General features: G+C 47.9%; 2 protein-coding genes across 10 annotated transcripts in view; one reads left to right on the forward strand and one right to left on the reverse strand.

Annotated features, from left to right (window-relative positions):
* The window catches only part of NINJ2 (ninjurin 2), a 51,739-nt gene extending 49,806 nt beyond the window's left edge, over positions 1-1,933 (forward strand). Inside the window, exon 4 of the mRNA XM_082043161.1 lies at positions 258-1,933. The gene's annotated coding sequence lies outside the window, so the exon portion shown is untranslated. The remainder of the gene's footprint in view (positions 1-257) is intronic.
* Positions 1,934-2,918: 985 nt separating this feature from the next.
* B4GALNT3 (beta-1,4-N-acetyl-galactosaminyltransferase 3) overlaps positions 2,919-21,871 on the reverse strand; it is a 70,167-nt gene continuing 51,214 nt past the window's right edge. For 2 of the 9 annotated variants that reach the window (XM_082074371.1, XM_082074370.1), the window contains 16 exons: positions 21,691-21,781; positions 20,710-20,810; positions 20,292-20,359; positions 19,847-19,925; positions 19,353-19,419; positions 17,459-17,602; positions 16,934-17,043; positions 15,928-16,028; positions 14,552-14,628; positions 12,737-13,721; positions 10,873-11,171; positions 10,339-10,492; positions 9,428-9,500; positions 8,840-8,993; positions 8,014-8,140; positions 2,919-7,201 (listed from right to left, as the gene is read on the reverse strand). In XM_082074371.1, coding sequence (XP_081930497.1) covers positions 7,093-7,201; positions 8,014-8,140; positions 8,840-8,993; positions 9,428-9,500; positions 10,339-10,492; positions 10,873-11,171; positions 12,737-13,721; positions 14,552-14,628; positions 15,928-16,028; positions 16,934-17,043; positions 17,459-17,602; positions 19,353-19,419; positions 19,847-19,925; positions 20,292-20,359; positions 20,710-20,810; positions 21,691-21,781 — 2,739 coding nt within the window. In that variant the 3' untranslated portion in view covers positions 2,919-7,092. Of the gene's footprint in view, positions 7,202-8,013; positions 8,141-8,839; positions 8,994-9,427; positions 9,501-10,338; positions 10,530-10,872; positions 11,172-12,736; positions 13,722-14,551; positions 14,629-15,927; positions 16,029-16,933; positions 17,044-17,458; positions 17,603-19,352; positions 19,420-19,846; positions 19,926-20,291; positions 20,360-20,709; positions 20,811-21,690; positions 21,782-21,871 lie in introns of those variants that run through there. The other 7 variants (XM_082074376.1, XM_082074375.1, XM_082074372.1 and 4 more) reach the window with 6 other exon arrangements.

Genomic DNA, 21,871 nt, shown 5'->3' on the forward strand with positions numbered 1-21,871 from the left:
TATACTGAGGCACCAGCCAGCAAGAAAACTCTACAGTCGCATGATAACGATGATGGAGGATGCAAAGGCCAAAAGCCTCTACAAAAACACTGCTGCCATGGGATCCAGAAGGGTGGGAGCACTGAAGAGCAGCAGCCCACACCCGTAGGGGTGGCTCTGGTGCCGAGCAAGCCGATGTGTTGTGACTGCTCCTCTCTGCCCATGCAGTGCCAAGGAGCCTGCTGAGACCTTACTGGTGTTTCTTGTCTTCCCTGCAGGAGCTGGGCAGTGTGGCTGGTGGGAAAGCTCTCCTCTGTTTTCACTGACCTCAGCAGGAGCCCATCGACGAATCCAGAGAACTGGGTTAAACTTTCAAAACTGTGTACATGTCATGGTATACCGGCCCCTTACTGTAATGCTTTTGTAGTTCTGAAGGGGTCAAAGCATTGCCTTTCAAAGCTAGAGCAAACTTTGCTAGATAAACCTACAGGAACAGCAGCAGGTACACAATTTCAAAGCAGAGTTCTGTAAATCTCATCTCTTCTTTTAGTTGCCTGCTTCACATAATCAATATTGGCTCATTTTGTAGAGAAGACTGAACGGTTTACTTTGTAGGCTAAATAAATGATAAAAGTCCAGCTTTTTTTGTCTCAAGCATAATTTGCTATACTTAAAGCAATTGTATCTAATAGTTTACTTCCCAAATGTTGGACTAGTTTTCTCAAATTAAAAAAAAAGAAAAAAAAATAAGTTCTCATGGGAGGATAAAGTGTGTGTATATCAGCGTAGCTAAAACCAGTTAAAATGTTTTCCTAGTTATTTAAAAATAAAATTAAACATGACACAGTTAGGAAAACAATCAGATGTTTCCAGCATTGGAAAATTAACCATGACAGAAAATAGATATTATAGCCCAACGTCTTTGCCAGGGACCTATCAGGAATTATGTCAGAAGAACCTGACAATATTTAGTAGAAAATGAAGAAACATTATACATAAGGAGATACTCTAGGCTTATTGCCACAATGAGAAATGAAAGATGCATAGTGTATTACTTTATTAAAAAATTACCATTATAATTTAAGGTCTTATCACTAACATAAATATTTTAAAACATATCACTGTTATATTGACAATGCCGGGAATTCTCTTGTATTAGAACAATTTGTTTCCTTAAAAGAGGTCTTCGAATTAATGATTTTTCAGGTTTTATTTGAAAGAGTAAAAATATTTGATCTTAAATTTTGTAGCTCTGTAGTCATGCTAAAAAATGGTATTTTAATGGCCTGGTATAAGGCTATTTAAATAATGACATGCTTTTCTGATTATTAAATGATTTTTTCATTGTACGGCAGAATCAGAGTTCAGTATGGATTTTTCATTTTGCGTACTCTTGCCATCACTGAGAAAGAAATCTCATGAAAATGTCCACATATTGGTCTTCAGGAGTCATTGGGAATGTCTGACGCTAAAAATAACTGATACGGGTAAATTTCATTTGGCTCTACATCTGACTTTACAGAACTAAATTTTTGCTTAAGTCACAGGTGGTGCTTTTTTTCTGCAGAGGATGTGAAAGATCTTGCCTAGGAAAGCTAGGTAAGGCTATGGGCCAGCACCAGCTCACACCTGCAAAAGGACAGTGGCTTTTTTGCAGCTGAAGGCAAGTTGCGTATAAAGAGTAGGGTGGAAAACACCAACTACATATTTACCAGAATTTAAATTATCAGAGCTGAGCAGAGTCTGGGATCTGTTTGCTGAAACAGGTAAAGACTTGTCCTCCACTTTCTCTGGGGGATGGCAGATCTGGGGCGACACTGAATTTGCTGCTTATCCTGCTCCTCCATCTCTGCTGAGACTGATGGCAAATGGGGGTGAAGCCTCTGTTATCCTGCTCTCCTCGGGAAAAGGCTTCACTGTAGAGGCAGCATAACTAGTTCTAGTCAATGCAAAACCACCAGCAAAGGGTTTTCATCTGGCTGTGTTCATGAAAAAGTAAAAAATTATGCGTACCCTGTGCAGATCCCAAATCCTGTGACTCACCACTTCACAGAGCAGGAGGCAAAGCAATTAACATTGATGACTGAATGTGAAGAGAGGGGAAAAAAAAAAAGGTTCAGCTGAGAGAGAAGCAGCGAGAGGAATTTCATTACCAGATCTTAACTTCAGCATCATCACCTCAGAGACCTGCCAGGTCGGGTATGGTGGTGCATGAGGCCTGCCCGAGCAGAGAGGGCTTCCCGTCACCCAGCCCAGGCAAGCAGAAGACCAGCAGTGCACTGGAATGCTTTTCCCCTGTCACCTTTAATAATCATTTCTCATTATAATGGAACCAGACTCATTAGCAACCTTGGCTGCCTTTTTCCCTCTCCATGTCTGACTCCCGTTCCAGCCAAGCTTTTTATACTCAGAGGAGGCAGAGTTGAAGAGAAAAAGGGCCAAGTTTGAATTTAATTAAGCAGTTGCTGTGAAAGAGCTGACCTCCCATTTGTGTAGGCTGTACCAAGCACTGAGTTCAGGTCTAGGCTCTCACCTGCAGTCTTCTCCAGAAATTGTTCCATGCTTGTGAGAGGGACCACTTCATTCTCCACATTCTCTCTCCATGACCACATAGCACTTCTGCTTTGCTGAGACATATATTTATCCAATGGCTCTATCTTGTTTCACATGATAAACCCAGGAAGACAGGAGAAAAACTGTTTTGTTGCCATCACCCTTACTCCAGCCCTAGAGGGGACCGAAACAGATCTCACTCCTGGTTAACCCTGCTCGTTGCATCTCCCACCCACCTCTCATGGGCCTGGGCAGAGAGTGACCTGTCTCTCTGGTATTGTCTAAGCTCTTCATTATATGAGGCCATAGGGGCAACATATGGTTTCTAATCCCTGCTGTGTGGCGATGCAGGTATAAGTAACACAAGGACAGAACTGAGCTCTTGTAGGAAGATGATGTATTTATAAAACGTGGGGGAGAATCAGTATATCCCCCAGCTCTAACAGAGAGGTGGCCCAGGAGTCGTCTTGAAGGCACAGAGCCACATTAAGGCAGATAATTCAAAGGTACAAGTCAGATTTTTAACACAAGGCATCAATATCTAAAAAACAATCAACTTTAGACATTCGTAGGCAACGAAAAGAGGTGAGATGTTCATACCGGGCGAACATTAAAGACAATGATAAAACAAGTCACATTTTAACTTTCACACAATACATTTCTCTCAGAATAAAAGCCAGCCCTTCTTTGTTCCCTTCACTGGCTGGCAAAACACGCCTCAGCCCTACAATTCACAGTCCTCAAGATGGAGCTGGCATTTGTGGGCAGAACCCCCTTGCCATGCACCCCATGCTTGGAGGCCCAGGTTCCCCAGCCTGGCCACATCCTGCCCCAGAGAAGGTCTCTTCTGCAGCATGGCCCATCATCTCCTCAGCTGTCCCCAGCCAGAGAGCTGCCAGAGCAGTTCCCTCCTGCCCACCTGCCTGATGCACAGGAAATCCGGTGCAACCAATTTCCTTCTGCTGTCGAGGCAGGACACAGCCAGGATGCAAGTGAAGGCCAGAAACGTAGGGTGAACTTCACCGCAAACCCAGACACGGCTTCCTAAAAAATTTCCTGTGATAGAAATGAGATTGACTGTCAGGGGTGTCAGATTCCAAGCTGTGGTGAAGCCAGGTTCTCTGTTGGTCTCCAGCAGCTGTGCCAGATCCAGAGATGAACCATCCTTACAGCTGTAGTGCACATTGTGTAACGCTATGCTGATCAGGGACCATGGTGACTACCCTGGATGGCCACGTCCTTTCACTGCATGGCTGTCGTACTACCTAATCCTGATGTGCTGCCTGCTCTCCCCTCTTCATAGAGTCATCACAGAATCATAGAATGTCCTGAGTTGGAAGGGACCCACAAGGATCATTGAGTCCAACTCCTGTCCCTTCACAGGACAACCCGACAGGGTTGTCTGAGGGCTTGTCCAGTCTCTTCTTGAACACTCAGGCTTGGGGCCGTGACACCTCCCTGGGGAGCCTGTTCAGTGCTCCACCACCCTCTGGGGGAAGAACCTTTTCCCGATATCCAACTTAAACCTCCCTGGCACATCTTCCTGCCATTCCTTTGGGTTCTGTCACTGGATGTCATGACTCTGGGGAGAAAAACTGCACGTCCCCATGGACTCTCTTCAAGCTCCTCCACAGAGGCTGCCAACTAGTGCCAATTAGTACTAATCATGTTTACTAACACAACGCTTAAATACCAACTAAAAATACACACTGTGCTAGAAAGCGGAGAACATTTGTGATGGTAACTTTGACAGTGGGGATACTGGCCATCAGTAAACTGGACTGATACCCACTAACTCCTTACATCTCAACCAAGGAGTCCTCACGAGGTAAACAGTTCTGCTTGCCATTGGCTTGGGTTACGAGGTGTGAAGGAAGGAGCACAGTCATAGCTAACGTACAGGGGCAAAATCCTAAAATTCTGCTGGCAGTGCTGGAGAGAGGGCTGCACTGTACTTCCCAGGCCACTCTTTGCTGGATTATTTAGAATCATTTAAGCCAAGTGAGTTATCTTCTGGATGCCCCTAATTCTTAACAGTGTTTGCAGATGAATGTTCACTGCTAACTTCAGGTGCTGCAGACCACATGTAAGTCAGACATGAAAGCACACAGTACAAATAACCTTTCCTCCCTGTGCATGGTATAAGGGTTGCCACCAAATCCACCAGCTTTCCATCTACAAAATGGGCATTGTGTCATTCTCCGCTCAATGGGGCCAAACGGCTGGGTCCTCCTAATGCCTCGTCGCGTCCCAGCGCTCACCCTCCCCGCCAGCCTCTCCCCATTCCACAGGGATTGCGTGACAGAGCCAGCCTGGACAGGCTGCAGAGGCACAGTCCTGGAGCCTCGGGAGCAGCTCACCTGCACACTCGTGGGGCTATGCCTGCGTTTGAGTGAAGCACAGGCTGCGACATGCACCGAGAGCGTGACTGACACTGCACATTCCAGGCAGAAACAGAGCTTATTGCAAGATTGCATCACATGGCTCTGGCCTCCTAAACTCCCATAAAACATTTAAAAACATAATAATAATAAGTGTTGACTGTTGTCAGCCTCTTCCCTCTTGTTCCAATTACAGTGTTTCATTTCTTAAGTCTCTACATGGGGAAAATACTTTCCCTCAATAAAAAGACTACTCTGGCTTGAGCAGAAGGCTATCTGAATATCTTCTGAGATATTCAGTGTATCTGTTCTGGCAAAGGTTCTGTGAACTCAGAGACAGAGCCCTTTCTCATCTGCTTCTCACCAGAACTGCACACTGCACAGCAAAACTTTCTCAAATCTGGTTGACTTTTTCTGACTCCATCACCCGCAAGACACGGATGGAGGCAAGCAGATGATTTGACAAGATTTCTATCTCACGTGCCGGAACTTGCATGTTCTGTTTTCTACTGCAACAGTGGAACTTGATGGACTTGTCAAGCACCAGGGAATTAATAATAAATGAATGCCTATTCTGAATTGGCATCCACTCCACCAGCATAAAAAGCAAACAACTCTAGTACCATGTCAGCATTGCTTGTCTCCTGCATACCTGCATTACTCACTTCTCAATAGCTCCGCACAGAGCTGGGTGCTGTGAGTAGCATCCTACATCAAGCTCTCCTCTGAAGCTTGAGAGCAGTAGCAGCCCTTTCAGCAGGGTATGGGGACAACAAATCTCCAGCGCAGAGCACCAAGTGTGCTGGGATTTCTGGGTTTCTATAGTCTTGTAAAATGGTTACAGGGGTAAAAATATCTTGCCTTGCATTAATGGGAGTTTTAAGGGCTGAGAATTCCCTGTAGTGTCAGGCCGGCTGTGGACAGGGACTCTTTTCCACAGTTCCTCCATCAACACCAGCATGGGTCTGCCCATCCTTTTATTCATTTAACCCTCTTCTGTCCTCACTGTTCTTTGCACCCAGTGCAAGTGCCATGACCAGAGGCCACCTCCTCTGTACCGTGCCAGAGCTGCCAGGGATGTTTCAGAGATGAAGTACCAACAGCTGTGCTGGTTCTTCAGCCAAGAAACGTGGTCTCTACATAAAAGTCAAACTATGACAAGACATAACCATGAGGCCATAACTTATTAAACGATGCTGCATAACTGTACAGGATTTAGAGAGCAGAATACTCTGTCTCCTCTTTTTCAGACAAAATCACAATATTTTGACTAATAAAATATTGCCACTTCTTCCCTGCTAGGGTTTCCCTGATATTGTTAGGACAAACACACGTCTGTCAGATAAGGCTGCAAAGTTCCTCCTGAGATGCCCTGCTAGTTTCTCTGTGTAACCCCTCCACTACCCTCAGGCAGTGGATCAATAATTTAGGTGGAGTTTGAACATCAACCCCTGCCACCTTGCCCAGCTGCAGGCAAACGTGGCTTTCATATGGGAGGTGTACTTGCATCTCCATCCATGGTCCATAATTTGCTGAATATGAGCACAAGTTTTCATAATGACTAAAGTGAAAAGCACAGAGAAACGTCTAAGCACCAGCAGCCTAAAGTGCTTATCAGCTCCTCCACCTCCAGATTGCCTTGGGTCAGCACGTGGGCATGTGGACACAAAACAGTTCAGAGAACTTACTTTGGTTCTCTGTTCAAAGGCATGGATGCTGAAGACATGGGGAAGGAGGAGAAATGAGGAGGGTGGTTGGTTTTTTTCCTCTTTTTTTTTCCTTCAAGTATTGAAAGAGAAGCCGTGTCACTATAAATAAACCATTATAGGCTTAGCTGGGATTGGTGTTTGTTTTGCATCACGCCAAGACTCAACAGGAAATATGGCACCTCTCCCACTGCACCATCCGCCAGACTGCACAGCAGGACATACAAGTCTTTCCCTCAGTGACATCTCCCCCGCACGCCTTCTTAAGACACAGATCCCACATCTTGGATGCAATGGCTCACAGGAGAAGCTCCCGCTTCCCAAGCCTGACCATCCCTTCCTCAGCTGTGCCGTCCCATCAGAGGGCTCTGGAGGCAGAGGAAGAGTTTGTGCGCTCGGCTGTGTTGCCTCGATGAAGTGCATGTCGAGACGAGATGGTGGACGGTGCTTCCGGGCAGCTTTGGGGTTGAAGGCTACAGTGTCTTCAGCTGGCGCCGGTTCCACATACCTCGCTTTGAGTGAAACCAGTGGAAAAAGTTTCTCAGAGAGAGACGCTCCACTTCCAGCCCGGCCTGCAAGATCCTGGCACAAAGGAGAAGGGCAGGTTTAGGTAAAACTTGATCACAAAGATACCGACGGGCCCAGCCCCAGGAAATCTCTTTTCAGTTGTTCTGTTGTCAAGAGACTGCAATCAGATTGAAGAGCCCAGAACAGCTCAGAGGCATCTCATATCCATAAGCAGACATCTAATGACACTTGCTGAGTGTTCATAGACCCTTGAGAGCAGGACTGGTCAGGAGCAGGCTGCACAAGCCAGGCTAGGAGGAAAGACAGCTGGCAACATGGGATTGCTGCTGATGTTAGTCTTTTCTGCAGATATCTGACAGAAAAGACAGGGCAGGTCCCAAAACCTACAACTACAAACCAAGAGGCCTAGGATTCATCCAGCAGATATCCCTCATCATAAACTTCTCAGAAGTTGTAACTGTACCTCATGATCTTTAAATGTCTCTCTGACAGACTCTCTTCTGGGCAATTGCTATATGTAGTATGGGAAGCCTGAGGGAGCCAAACTGGACCCCATTGTGTGCCACACTGCTTGAAGAAGACAAAATCTTCAAGATCACCAGTGCCTGATCTGCCCATAGCCAACCAGCAATGTAGCTGGAAGGCACCAGGAAACTCCTCTCAGTGGCTGTAGTAGTGTATTTTGGGTCCACTTGCCTACTAGATTTGAGGTCAGGACATGCTCAAAGACACTCCTTCACTGACTAAGCTTATGGTGGCATTAGTCACCTCAGTCTCCTCAGATCACCCCTCCCCTGGTCCTTGGTCCTCCAGGATCTAATGCGTCTCCCCCCGCAAACGCATGAATGTTGACAATGGATGCCTACCTGTCCAGGAGTTCCCAGTCCTCTCCTCCCCAGCGGTCCCGAAACTCTTTTGTGTTCATGCCTCCAATCTTGTCCAGGTCAGACTTGTATATGCCCAGGAGACCAAACCCATTCACCTCCCAGTAGCCTGAAGACAACACAAAAGAGGCATAGGTATGTTGGTGCTTCGAACCACTGATGACTCCAGCATGGCTACTGGAGTGAGACTCAAGCTTCTTTTAGCCCCAATGTAGAGCCAACTGTATGAAAGCTTTGGCAAGTGAGAAAGGCTTGCAGACAGACAGCAAGGGCTGTCCTATGGACTTGATAGCAGAGCCTCTCACATCTCCTGTCTGGCAGCATAGTTCCTAATATACCCAGACTGTCCCAGCTTCAAAGGGTTGTCCTTATGCTGGGATGGCTCAAGATGGTCACTACTATCTAAAGGAAATCCTACACTCAGATGATGTATGCTACTTTCTTCCCCCTGACTTGGGTTGGTTTCCCCTACTCCCAGGCTACCAGTTCTCCTCAGGACAGGCTGAGCCCACTAAGAAAAGAGAGAAATGGAAGAGGGGTTTTCCAAGGTCCTCAAATCCACAGAAAGCCCTAGGAGGTGACCAGGAGGAACATCATATGAAGGGCTCTACTGGCTCTTCAACCTCAAATTCCAGGTACTTGACACTGTTAAACCCCTTTGTCTAATACACTCTCATCTAGTGGCCCTGGAAGTACCTTAAGCTCCAGACCACGACAGCACCAGAGGAACAAACCCAGAGGTTACATGCACCGTCCTTCTCCCGCCATTCCCCAAGGTTTGAGCCGAAGAGGCTCGACTCCCTCTTACCGTCAGGCCACTGTGGGGACATGCCGCAGTGCAGCCTCATGACCATGGGTGCGAAGGCCATCTTGCCTTCCACACAGTGCTTCCGTATCGAATCAATGACTCCAGCTGGGAAGTGGATGTGGAGGTCGCAAAGGAAAATGATGCTATGTGGGTCCTAGAACCAACCACACCGGTTGGGAAAAAAAATAGGTTGAGTAAATTTTTCTTGAAGGGTGGGAAGACAGAGATATAGGAGTGAATTAAATAGCCATTTGTTTCTTGATCAGAAATTGAGATCCTAGGGGCTGGCGAAATGGCCATGGAGTGGATATTCAATGACAGGTATGGAATATTATGACCATCATCTGGCAGAGGCAGTATCACAAAACTGCTATTGCTGATAGTCCCAGCAGGTGGGCCAAGAACTGCACGGACCACAAGTTTCTTGGAGTAAGGGGTGAGGCTCTTACTCTAGAGGGACAGGAAACACATCTACTGATCTGACAGGCTATTCCCTTCCCTAAAATGTGTGTTCAGTAAGAAAGGCAAGAGGTAGCGCCTGAGACATACTAGAAACCCTCCTGTCCACCTCAAGTCCCCCAGGCTTACCGTCACAAGGTCTATCCCTGCCTGTAGCCCAGCAGAACGCTCAAAATTTCCCGTCAGCTTCAAGTACTGATAGCTGTGGGTCAGACAGGAAAGAAAAGTTCAGTGCATGCAGGCTGGCAAGTGGTACAGGGCAGGCATCACACTGCAGAGCTGCCCCTCACCACCACGCGCCCTCACAAGGAGGAAGAAAAGCCTTTGCTGTGCAAGTATGCAAGGTCAGGGCTGCTGAACTTCCCAGTGTATTCCGAGGGTCTTCCCACTCTTGCATTAAGGACATGGTTAGTCCCTAGTCTTTTCAGCTCTAGTCCGACTCTATCCTAGATCTGTTACGGGGAACCCTTGGCACATAAAGGGAAGGACCAGACAAGGCTGTTTCAGGTCAGAGTAGAGTGAGACAGACAGCTATTCCAGCAAGTGGAGTCCCCAGAGGTCTCTCTGCTCTCTGTCCCATTTCTCACAGCTTTCCTGTCTTTTCTGTCCTCCCTCTGCCCCACCACTGAAGACTTGCTTCCTGTCCTCTCTTGCAAACTTGAACCAAAGCCAAGAGAAAAGAGATGCATCTGGATGGATGACTGCAATAGGTATTGCCTTGCATTTTTATAACACTATTATATGCGGTATACATGTATGTACATTAGAACACCGACTAGATAACACTCTCAGACACATGGTGTGAACTGTGGGGTTGTCCTGTGCAGGGACAGGAATAGGACTTGGTGATTCTTGTGGGTGTCTTCCAACTCAGGACATTCCATGATTATCTATGATTCTATGATATGCACATATAAGTGCAAGGTGTGGTTTCCAGCTGCAGGAGGCTGTGGCTGGTCAGTACACAGAGGCTGGCAGATGTGCTGTGTGTGCAGGCATATGCCTGTGAGTGGTTTTGTGTGACCAGGCAGTCCTCTCACCTGTGCAAGGTAGACCTTTTCAGAGCCTTCTCTACATCCATGTCGTCGCTGCTGTAGTCCGTGATGATGATGTTGAAGTACGGATCCTTAGTGACTCGGAACAGCTCTTCCATGTCAGAGATGAACTGCAGCACCCAGCGTGCCTGGTTTTTCACTGGTTGTATTGCAAGAGGGAGAGAACCAAAGCAAAACTGATTTCAAAGATAGCATGGCTTCTCAACAGGCAAGGCTCCTTGCCTCCCCTAAGCCCCGCTAACCTTGCAGGGATGCTGAAATTGGCTCAGTCTGAAAACCTGGACCAAAGAGCCCAGGAATCAGCATGAGTTCTTTCCCAGAGTGTGACGGGAGTTTTCTTTGAACTTACATTCTATAAGAGTCATATTTCTGAGGGGATTTAACTTGGAGAGAACAGAAATGGGAAGTGACCCAAACAAGACAGTTGAGGCTGGCCCAGACCCACTGTTCAGGACCACCCCCATGGGAAGTGCCCATCGTGCCAGCCCTGGATGTCCCGGGAAGGCAGGTCCCCCTTACCTGGCACCACAAAGTGAACCACAGCACGGTGGTTCCAGGAAAAGCCCTGGGGCCAGCACAGCTCTGGCTCATTCACCACAGACATCAGGTGCCGCTGGCGACCCCATGCCAGGTTCCTCATCTTCCTCTCCTCCTCCTCATCCCTGCCAACGCCCTGCCAGCCCTGTGCAAAGATGTACTCGGAGAAGCGGACGAGACGCTCTCCCTGCTCCAGCAGCTCCAGTTCCAGCAGGTAGCGGCTGCCTCGCATGCGGTCCTGGCGTTTCTCCACATTCACGATACGCTGCAGCTGGAACCGCCTGCAAGAGATACAGCTGGGGTGGGCACGTCCCCCATACACCAGCCATATCTCTCCCACCTCCAGCCTGTTCAGTTCTGCCAGGCTCTTTCCTCCTGGCTAACACAAACCTTTTTGTCTCCAGCTTCCCCCTTGCTTTGCTGCACCACTTCCAAAATCCCCTGGGAAGGTTTAGCACCTGTTTCCTAAATCCACAAGCATGTGGGATTAGATCTGGGATTCCAGCCAAGAGAAAATAGTTGGCAAAGGAAATGAAATAAAGGTGACACAGAAAATAACAAATGTGTCTGAATGATTGTAGAGCTGGTAATAGCGAGTGTATTCAACACCTCCTACAACAATCTTGGCACAAGGAGCATGTTTGGGCTAGTGAAGTTGGTTGATGACAGCTCACCAGCCAATACTATGGAGTAGGACTGAGCAATCATACTGTAAAAACTGGAGTGAGCTGTAGGTTCAGAATGGCCAAAACAGGATGAAATCCCAGGTCATGCCCTTCTGGATCATAACAAGAGTTTCTGCTATAAAATGGATGCTCATCAGTTAAAAATGCAGAGAAAAGGTTGTGTGCACTGATCAGTTACCCCATGACTGTGATGGATTTGACCCTGAAAAAAAAAATGCAATCTTAAGATGTGGCTTTAGAGCTACTTCCAGTAGGGACTGGGAACTACTAACACCCATTCCGCCAGATATCCAGGATACCGGTCACTTATGTACAGGAAATTAACCCAAACTGAAACCTGCACAGAGAAGGACAGATAAAATCATGGAAATAGAGGCCCACTCAACAGAAGGGTCAGGAGTTGGATTGTTTGGCTTATAGAGGCTCAGAGAAGGTATGTCTGTTTGCCAGAAAGGCAATCAAGATGGTAAGTCTTAAGAAGAAAAAGAATCATATCAAGACCATACAAAAACAGAGTACCAGATCTCCAGTAGGTCACCAGAGAAATGAGGAGCTCAGACATCTTCCCAAATCAGTACTAGGATCTAGAAATCCAGCTAGTTTTAAGACAGAGGTGCACACATTCAGGTAACAGTGTAGGGTACTTGGTTGTCTCTGAGATCGGTGTACCGATCCACATTATCTGATAGGTCCCTTCTGGTCCTCTGTCCTAAATGATTCTCAAGTTGAGATGTGGCAGCTATCAAACTGCAAGCACAAGGAGCTCCAGTCCTACTTCATATCAGCAGGGTTTCTTAGCCTTCAGCTGGTAAAATGCTCCTTTGTGCTCTCAATACCTACACTGCGCAAGGAGGAAGCCAGCAAAAGGCCAGTGAAGCCAGCTGGATGGAAACCTCCAGTCTTTCATGTTTACTGCCACTAGCTATTTGAGGGCAATATTCAGCCCCCAGACATGCTTTGGTGTCCAACAATTCCCATTCCTCAACCAAAAAGAGGTATTTAAACCTGGGTTTTTACACAGATTCCTTACCTGAAGTCTTATTTCCTACACCCAGTTTAGCCTCTGATTCCCACTAGCTCCTAACATGACAGGTATTCCCTGTGCAGCACGGTACACCACCTCCAGGACACTGTCCCTTCATTTTTACACCGTGTCTTACCCTTTACTTCTCTGGTTGAGTTTCTTCAGGAAGACCCGTGTGACTTCCAGGGCCTCACTTTCTCTTAGCAGCAAGTTCCCTGATGTGTTGCATTTCAGGTCAATCCAGTCTGTGCGCAGCATATGGAAGTCCAGGTTGCTCATGCTGAAGGTCTGCTCCCAGTTCACTGCCTGGTCAAACACTGGTACGTAATCAAAATCTTCCTCATCTTCCTCCTCTGGCTCCCCATCTACCTCTTCCTCTTCCTCTTCTGCTGCCATAGGTGCAGACTTGCCCTTCACAGGAGATGCCACCTGTGCCTCTTCCTCGCCCATGACCCCATCATTGGCCACCTTTTGCTCAGCAATGTTGGACTCCACTTGGTTCAACCACTGAGGCAGCCCAGCACTCACAGCATGTCTGCCAGCTCTGCCAGAGACTGGGCCTCCTCTCCTGGCTGGCACAGTGACTGCTGGCTTCAGCCCATCCTTAGCAGTGCTGAGGTCTCCTCGAGGTCTCACCCCTTTGGGAATTGTCACCCCTGAGTCCCTGAGGTGACCAAGAGGCTGCTGCTGCTTTTGAGACATGGTCCTAAAAGGAGGGTTTGCCGTTTTGACTGGTGCTCTTCCTTGGACAGCCCTGGTGTGCTGCGGAGGACTCCTGGAGTTGTCTTTGACACCAGCTTTTAAACGGGGTCTCTTCATTATTGGGTTCCCCTCTAGGCCAGCCTGGCTTTGGTTGGCAGGGGCCACTGTGGCTGATTTAACACCAGACCTCTTGGTCCTCCTCCTCTGTGGCCCCATTCCTATGTCATCACCCATCACCGAGAGGAGCCGACGATGCTCCCGGAGGGAATAGTCCTCAGGGACATTATCGCTGCCGACCATGCTGCTGGGAGTGTTGCCTGCCAGCTCTGCCCTCCCCATGCTGGGGTGCTCAGGGGGGCTAGTACTCTCCAGATCCTGCTCCACGTACTGCAGGTCATCCAGATTCCCCTCCTGGGAGCCTGCAGGAATAATCACAATTACACCTCTGGCACCCTCCTGCTGCCTTCCCTGTCCTATCCCAGGCGCCCGCCTTGCCAGGGGCAGCTATTTCTCACCTCAGGTTGTACCAGGGGGAGGTTTAGATTGGACATTGAGAAAAAATTCTTCACATAAAGGATTGTCAGGCATTGGAACAGGCTGCCCAGGGAAGTGGTTCAGTCACCATCCCTGGAGATATATAAAATATGTTTAGATGAGGTTCTTAGGCATATTGTTTAGTGCCAGATTTAGGTTATGGTTGGACTCAATGATCTTAAGGGTCTCTTCCAACCAAAATGATTTTATTATTCTGTAATTCATCTCAGTGTTGTGCCTCCTGCTCAGACGGACAGGGATGCTCTCACATACAGGAGCTGTGCTCTTGTTGGTACCAACCTCCTCAGTACCTCTTAGCCAGCTTTGCCAAAGGCTGTTGCAGGGTTGCCTTTGGCTGTCGGTCTGGCCATAGCTTTGCAGGGCAGGTATGAGCATAGGGTGCCACACTGTACACCTTTGGCTCTGTCACTTCTGCCCACATTTTTGCTGGAATTGCACCTCAGCTAAGCTGTGGGCCTGAGAGGTGGTTGACATGTTGTCCACTACAGCCCATTGTTTGGTGACCTCTCAACCTGCCCTTAAGAGAAGGGAAAGTGGCAGCAAAAATCTCCTCCCAGCCACAGCAATATGGTAGGGAAGGGCTGTGACTTGCTTGGTTCAGAAAGTCAACAGCTTCTTTCAGCTGATCCTGGAAGATCACACACAAAAGTGATAGATAAAAGGATCCTCTGAGCTCTGACATTAGGGACCCTACCTGGTTGCTCTGTCTTTTCTCCAGAGTCCAAGCTCTTCTCTGGCCGATCCATTTTCATGTACTTGTAGAATCCAAATCTGCAGAGGGAAGGGCAAAACTCAAGTTTGATGAAAGTCACTTTACCCTCTCAAATTAATTATGGCCACTGCCATAGAAGTGACAGTCCATTACTCTGATTACATCTGCCCAGTATCTCTAGATCCTCCTTTCTCAGCAAGTCATAGACTACCATCATCCCTATCTTTCAAATCTTTGGGCAATCAAATCTTACTCTGCACTGTCAAAGACATCACCTTTCCTTGCTTATCATCCTAGTCTCTCAGACATTTTCTCATAAGCACATGAGGAAATCCCAATATAAATACCCTGAAACACTCCTTTAGCCTCACTTAAACTGCCCCTAAAAGCTCACTTATGATGTAGTGCTCACAAACACAAGTCATCATGCTGCAAAAGCAGCTCAGGCAGGTAATTGCAATGATCTTCCTCTCTCACACCACGCTATGTGCTGTGTGCTGTCCTCATATGTCTGTGCTTCAAGCTTTTGGAAGGGATTTCCAGGACTGTTTCCCTTCATGTATGCTTGATGCCAAGCAAAAATGGGCTCCCAGTTCCCAAATGCTGTCACAATACAAATGAATTGTCAAAGCAATAAATCTGGCTGGCACCTTCCAGCCCATGGCAGCCACCTTCTCCACCCTTTACTATGAACCCCAGTCCCAGGAGTCCTCTCCCAAACCTACAGTACGATCTGTTGTTCCAGCCCTCACAACAGTCTTGTAGGGAGGAAGAAGATCTTGAGCACAGGGAGGCCACCACCAGTTATCTCACCAGAAAACTGACTCTCCTTATCCTGCAAAAAAAGTCCTCCCGAATGGAGGAAGGTCCTCACACAAGGTGTCTGCCTGTGACAGGGGGAACCCTGGAAGTGGCGGCTCCCTCACAGGGCCACGGCTGGGAGCCAGACCCCGGTGAAGACAAATGACATGCATTTATTCCCCTGGAGAGATGCCTGGTGGTGAGCATGGTTTGGCTTTCACAGCGACAGCCATCAGGAGGCTCCAGCTGCTGGCAGGCTAAGTTTGCTGGAAATGCATTCCCTGATGTAGTGGAACAAACATGCTCTGACCCAGCTTCTGGGTTAATAGAGCAAGAAAAGTAGCAGCAGTTTTCCCTTGAGACCTAAACGTATTTTCACTTAAAGGGAGCATAGGTTATTGAAAGGAACTACAAATGCTTTCATGTTTTATAAGACTTAGGGGATCTTTAAGAATTAAGAGAGTCCTACAGAAATGAATATGAAATTCCACCCCAATTCCAACCTTCAAACCATCTCCTTCCTCCCTGCTAGTAAATCTGCATCTGCAGCATCCTACCTTTCCAAGTAATGAGGGTTCTCCTGATAGAAACATTTGTTGTCTTTCTCCATGTGGCTCAGGCGGCTGTAATCATTTGGGTAAACAAAGGATAAATGAACCTGGAAAAAAAGGAGGAAAATAAAGTAAAACCCTCATAAATGCCAGATATCAGTCACCAGGTGACCCAGACACGGATGAAGGGTGACCAGCCCTTTTGAGAGGGAGCAGGGGTTGCTCACTAACTATTTGCATCTCCAAGGCACCCAGTAGCAGGTTGTGTGCACGGAAAACAGAAGGAAGCGTGCTGGGATGTGTGTAGGGGTATGCTTTTTTCTCTCTCTTAGCATCTGTCCCTCCATCTCAGTGCATTTCAGTCCTATAACAGAGTGGGAACTAGCTGTGAGAGAGGTGGGCAAGTCCTCCTGAAGAGATGCAGGGGATCAGAAATTGTCTGGGGAGACCTCCAGGCAAGGCTGAAGGAGCTGGGACTGCCCAGGATTCAAGTGCCCCAGGGAGTGTAGGCTTGCCCTGGCATCCAGGGAGGGCAAACTGTGCTGGTGACCTGTCCCCAGCAGATCTCAGAGTCTGCTCTGCTATGCAGGGATTAATCCCTGCTATACTGCATGCCCCACAAACGTGAGATCCCCTTGAAGACCAGTTTTAAACTTGTCAGGGGATTTAGTAGTCCACACGGAATACAGTTCACCCCAGGGAGAAAAAAATCTTCAGCCATTGTGAGGGTCTGTGTGAAGGCAAGCTCAGCTCTTTGGTTTGAGGTCCGAGGGGCTCTGTAAGACACACACACTTGTGCCACAGTGAGACCTGTGAGCGGTGCGTAGTGCCCATCTCCCTTTTCTTGTTGTAGCCCTTTCGTATGTATTAGGATGCACAGATCTGATCAGCAGATGGTCAAATCTGCCAAGGAGCTTCATATATCAATGAAGAGGCCCCACTGTTAATGGGGTCTCCCTCATTCCTCCTTGCATTCCCCTGGGCAAGTATTTGCTCAAGGAGTAAAACTTACAAACTGGAGTCCCTGGTAGCGCTGCAGAGGGAATCCATTCACCAGGTAGCTGGGCTTGTACTGGCAATCTGGTAAGGCTCGGCGCACACGAGACTTGCTGAGCAGAGGCACTGAGAAGAAGAAACACATAGGAAAGTGTTGCTGGAGAAGCTCTGCTGTAATCCATGCACCAGCTTACCTACTTCTGTGCCTGGTTTCTATTTATCCATGTAAAATACTAACAGACACACAAAGCAAACTACCTTGTGCAGCTCATCTCTTCACATTGCTCTACAGAACTTACACTAAAATATTATGCCCGTGGATGTCATCTGAGTTGGATGACAAGAAAGATGAGCTGGGTTTAGTCCGTGCTTTGTGTCCTGCAGTGACCGATATTGTTTGCCGCCCTTCTCCTCTGCACTGAGGACAAAAAAGCATGGCTCTTTCTAACAGTGGCATAGGAGGACAATCTTTCTCAGCTGTGCTATCACACGTGCTGTGACAGGCTGCAGCAACCTCCTTCAATGGCTTTGCAAGTCTTACCTTTGTAAAGAGTGTCCCGGGGATCAGGCTTGAGCATGTCAGCGGGGTGTGCCCTGCTGCCTGCATTGTCAGCAGGCCGGCTCGGGTGGCTGGCCAACGTCTGTGGGATGTGCCCAACCTCATCCATCTTTAACAGCGTCTCATCTAGAAACCAGAGAGAGAACGGAAGCGGGAGGAAGGGCTAGTTCATTCCTTGTCCCAAAAAAATGCCCTTTCTCAGTGTCAGCCGTTTCTAAATGGCATTGAATCCATGACAGCTATGCTGTCTCTGTCGTAGCAATGCCTAAATGGTGCTGATCAGGAGCTTCACTGCAAAGACACCGTGGGAAGGAAAGGCTTTGACTCAGAAAGCTGGAAATAGAGACACTGTGGGGTAGGAACGTGGCTATCGGTGAAAGCAAACAAACACAGTGATGAGTAATGGATAAAAATGACCTCCTGCCTTGCACACACTAGCAGTGGTATGCTGAAGAAGCCCCATGCTGGCAGGAATTACTGGACAGATCTGAATTATTAGCGTTAAATTATTTTAAAAGGAGATAAAAAAGATGAAAGGGAGGAGAAACTTGAGGAGCAGAACTTTCTCCTATGCTGGAAAAGGAGCAGGACCCTGGGGTCAGGCCTTCAGTGGCTGAGGAGGATGATGCTCCAGCAAGGGAATGGAGACCCACAGTAAGCCAGGAGCAAAGGGAAGCTTAAATTTAAGACTGGATATTGGTTGTGTTTTGCCTTGGGTGCTGAATGTCCCTATATATCTTACTCTGAGATGAGGGGAATTGAATAAATACCCAGGAGGGAAAGGCAACATGCTGACAAGGGCACTGGGGTTGCTGTTAGCAACTTTTGGGTCCTGAACATGAGAAACCTGAAGGAATGGGATTACGTGATACAGCCAAAGGCTGATATGGAATAAGGAAACACTGTATGGGCAGAGGGTGCCAGGTAAATATGAGACTGCAGAACTGTGCGCAGCCATGAAGGGATCTTCTGGGATGTGAGTCTTCCCTTCTACGGGGAATTAATACAAAGAAAGCAGAAGGAAAAAAAGATGGGGATAGAAGACTTAATGGAAAGCCTAGTCCTGGACAAATGGCAGGTTCCAGAAAATACAGCAGCAGGTTGCGATCCAAGACACAGCCAACAGATAACTCAGTTATACCAGGGAGTCCTCCACGGGCAAAAGTCTTTACACGGAAAAAAGCCCAGAGATGTTGGAAGGTAACAGTGGAAGATACGGAAAGGGAGAACGCTGGCAGAGGAAAGTGATGCTGACAAAGCCAGGTAAGGGTAAACAGGACTAAGGAGCTCCTTAATTGATAAAGGTATCACTCAATGGGCTAAGAAGGGTTTACAAAACAGGAGGGACTGGGCTGATGAGCTTGCTGCAACCCAGCAGCAACTTGAAGAGACTTGAGGCTGATATAGAAGGAAGCAGCATCCTCCAATGTCATTGGTGTTTCCCATTGTGCCCAGCACCCAGAGTGAAATCCCCTGAAAGTGCTGCAGTGGCCCCTTCTCCCTGGTCATGTCCAGCTGCCAGTGAACCCTCATGTTCCCCCTAGCTCTCTGCAGGCAACCTCAGTCCTGTGTTACTCTCACCTCTGGAATAGTTCTCAACCTTGTAGACTCTCCTTTCTGCCTTTCCTCACTGTCTCTAGATTTCCCTGAAATAATGTTCCAGTCCTACTTCCAATTCACCTATATTTAATAATGACCTGTTATTTAACAATGGACCTCTTGTCCTGAGGTCCCTCTCCTGCCCTGCCTCCACTTCTTTCGTGTAATAATCTGTATGCATGGAATTTGCCTAGACTATGATTCATGATGAAACACCCCTGATACATTTTGGAAGAATGAGGAGGTGCTCGGGGAAACCTGTGGTAAAGATACTTACTAGCAAAAAGGGAGAGGTATTGGGAGTCAATGACTTTGAACTTCGCTTCTGGGTCATTCAGTCTCCACTGGAACAGAGAAACACATGAAAATGAAGTGCTTACGGAGTTAACCAAGCCTGAACAAAAGGAACAGGCACAAGATGTTTTTTTCACCAGATGGGCTCACAGCTTCCTCTTTCTCCTTGCTACGATGGAGTTTACCTAGCAGCAGAAGACTGGGAATAAGCTGAGATCCTGCGGAACACATCCAAAGCAGGAAAAGACAAAGAGCTGCAACAGAGATCAGAGAGGGCAGAACCATCCCAAGCAAGCAAAGACTCCTGACATGTAGCCAGGACTATCCCACATAGAAGCAGGTAAGGGCTCTGGGAGGGATTAGATATTTCTCATGCAAAGAGGAGCTGGAGCCTGGGAAAGGAGGTCAATTATTACAAATGTCATTCCTGAGCAATGTGGGGACACATACACAGCATAGCCATTTGCACGGACTCACCGCTACTTCCACATGGTCTGTTCCTCTGTCATCCTGCTTGTGCAGCACCTCAAAATAGTACCTGCCTGCAGCTGACAGCCTGTGAAGAAAAATGTACCTGTCACCAAGAGCATTAAGGAATATGTCTCAGTTTGTCAGCAGACGATGAGTGGAAGGCAACCACACCCATGAAACAACCTGATTCTCAGGGTAAGCAGGGTTAGGACTGCCAAGAAAATCCAGATGCTGACAGTGAGATAGGTAGCTTCACTTGTGCACCTGGAGCACACCATACCCTTCTCAGTGAATTTTGAATAAATCCCTTTCTGTCTTGCCTGCTGGGTTTTGGCATCTGGGAAACCTGGCCAGTTCCAGGGCAGTAAGGTAGGGAGGAGTAGTTCCTTGTCCTTGTAATTTCCTGGCCATGTGCAGAGGTGACTGGGAGCAAGGGGCTCCGCTCACTCACCTCACCATCTTTGACTGCTGGCTGTAAAATTTCCCAAACTCCCCTGGCGCGGTCCACTCCTTCCCTGTCTGTGAAGAGAAAGAAAACACTCTAGTTAATATGAGTTTCTTCCCTGGTTACTGCACTTGAAGTGATAAAGAGGGAAAATTGAGCTACTCCTCCTGGTAAGTTGTTTGTGAGATCCACAACCTGTGGACAGATTTAAGTCCCTCAGTCGTGAACATGGGGCTCCCAACAGCACTGCAAATATGTGACTGGCTTAAGGTATGTCATGTCATACCCGTCTCTGTTAGTGGTGTCTGTAGCTGGGCAGGAAAAGAGACTTGGGAGTCCAAGGAAGTGTGTAAGACAGGAAGGTCTCCATCCCCACAGAAACCTCAAAGCCTTGATGGAAGAAGCCATGCAGCAAGCACTGTACCTTGCCTACACTGGCCAGCAGCTGGAGACCAAAGGTCTTTTCATCTGGACTCAGCCAGAACTCAGCATTGTCATCCGCAGAAATGGCAAACTGAAACTCCCCTGTCGAGAGATGGAGGGAGTAAGTAGGGCTCTGGGGTAAGGGCTTGTGCACAGAATGGATTCTGCTACTCTAAAATGCTGTCTTTATGCTTTCTCCTGGTGACCTTTCTTTTCGATATTACCACCCCCATCCCTTTGAACCTCTGTGAATTCTAACTCTGCTGTAATTTAAAACAAAATTTTACAGATGCAACTGGTTCACTATCCATCCTGCACTGGCTTCACCTGACACCTAACCTGGAAAGCTAAGAAGTCCATGCAAAGCCTCCCTGCCTCCCATTTTGTTTCCAGAGCAAACTTTTGTGTGAGAAACTGCATTTGGATGGAGGAACGTGCACATGGAGCCACAAAGGGAGACAGAGGTGTTTGAGTCTCACTGTTCTATCTGGGGTTACAGGGATGGTGGCTGAGGGCCAGGGGACCAGGAGACATGGGTGAGTGCCAGCAGGCTGCTCTGGGCAGAAGCATGCAGCTGGGTGATACAGATGTCAGCTGCTGTCAGATGGTACTCATGCACCCGGGGAGAGCAGGAACACAAATGATGTCACGTACAGTCTTGTGTATGCCAGGGAGGGAGGAAAAGCTCAGGGATTGTTCGTGCCCACGTACATGCTACGAAGCTGTGCATTCATGACAGCATTGTTTTTAATCTAGCATCTGTCTTCTTCTGTGCTTTTCCTTTCCACCCTACAGGGGAAGCAGATGTGTTTCATCCATGCCAAGGCCATGGCCAGTCACACACAGATAGCTGGGCTGCCCATGTGAGGGACCTGGTGCTGGGCTTCATGGGGTGAGGGCACCAGTGGTTCAACAGAAGGGGTGAGGGAGGGGCAGGTGAGAAGCGACAGGAGCAGCAGCACAGCAGCATCAGAGCCCTCACCATCAGTGAAGGGATGGAGGTAGCCAAATATCCGGAGACCATAGTTGGTCCACTTTGGGGACACAGCCAGCTTCTTCAGTGTAGTTCGCGTCTGAAGTGGAAGAAGAAAATAATAAAAAAGTTAGATGTGACAGGATGCAGGAAGGATGCAGAAATCCTGGGACAGGTGGGCAGAGGGAAA

The sequence above is a fragment of the Streptopelia decaocto genome (genome assembly GCF_964273445.1).
Source record: "Streptopelia decaocto genome assembly, chromosome: 1".
NCBI lineage: Eukaryota > Metazoa > Chordata > Aves > Columbiformes > Columbidae > Streptopelia > Streptopelia decaocto.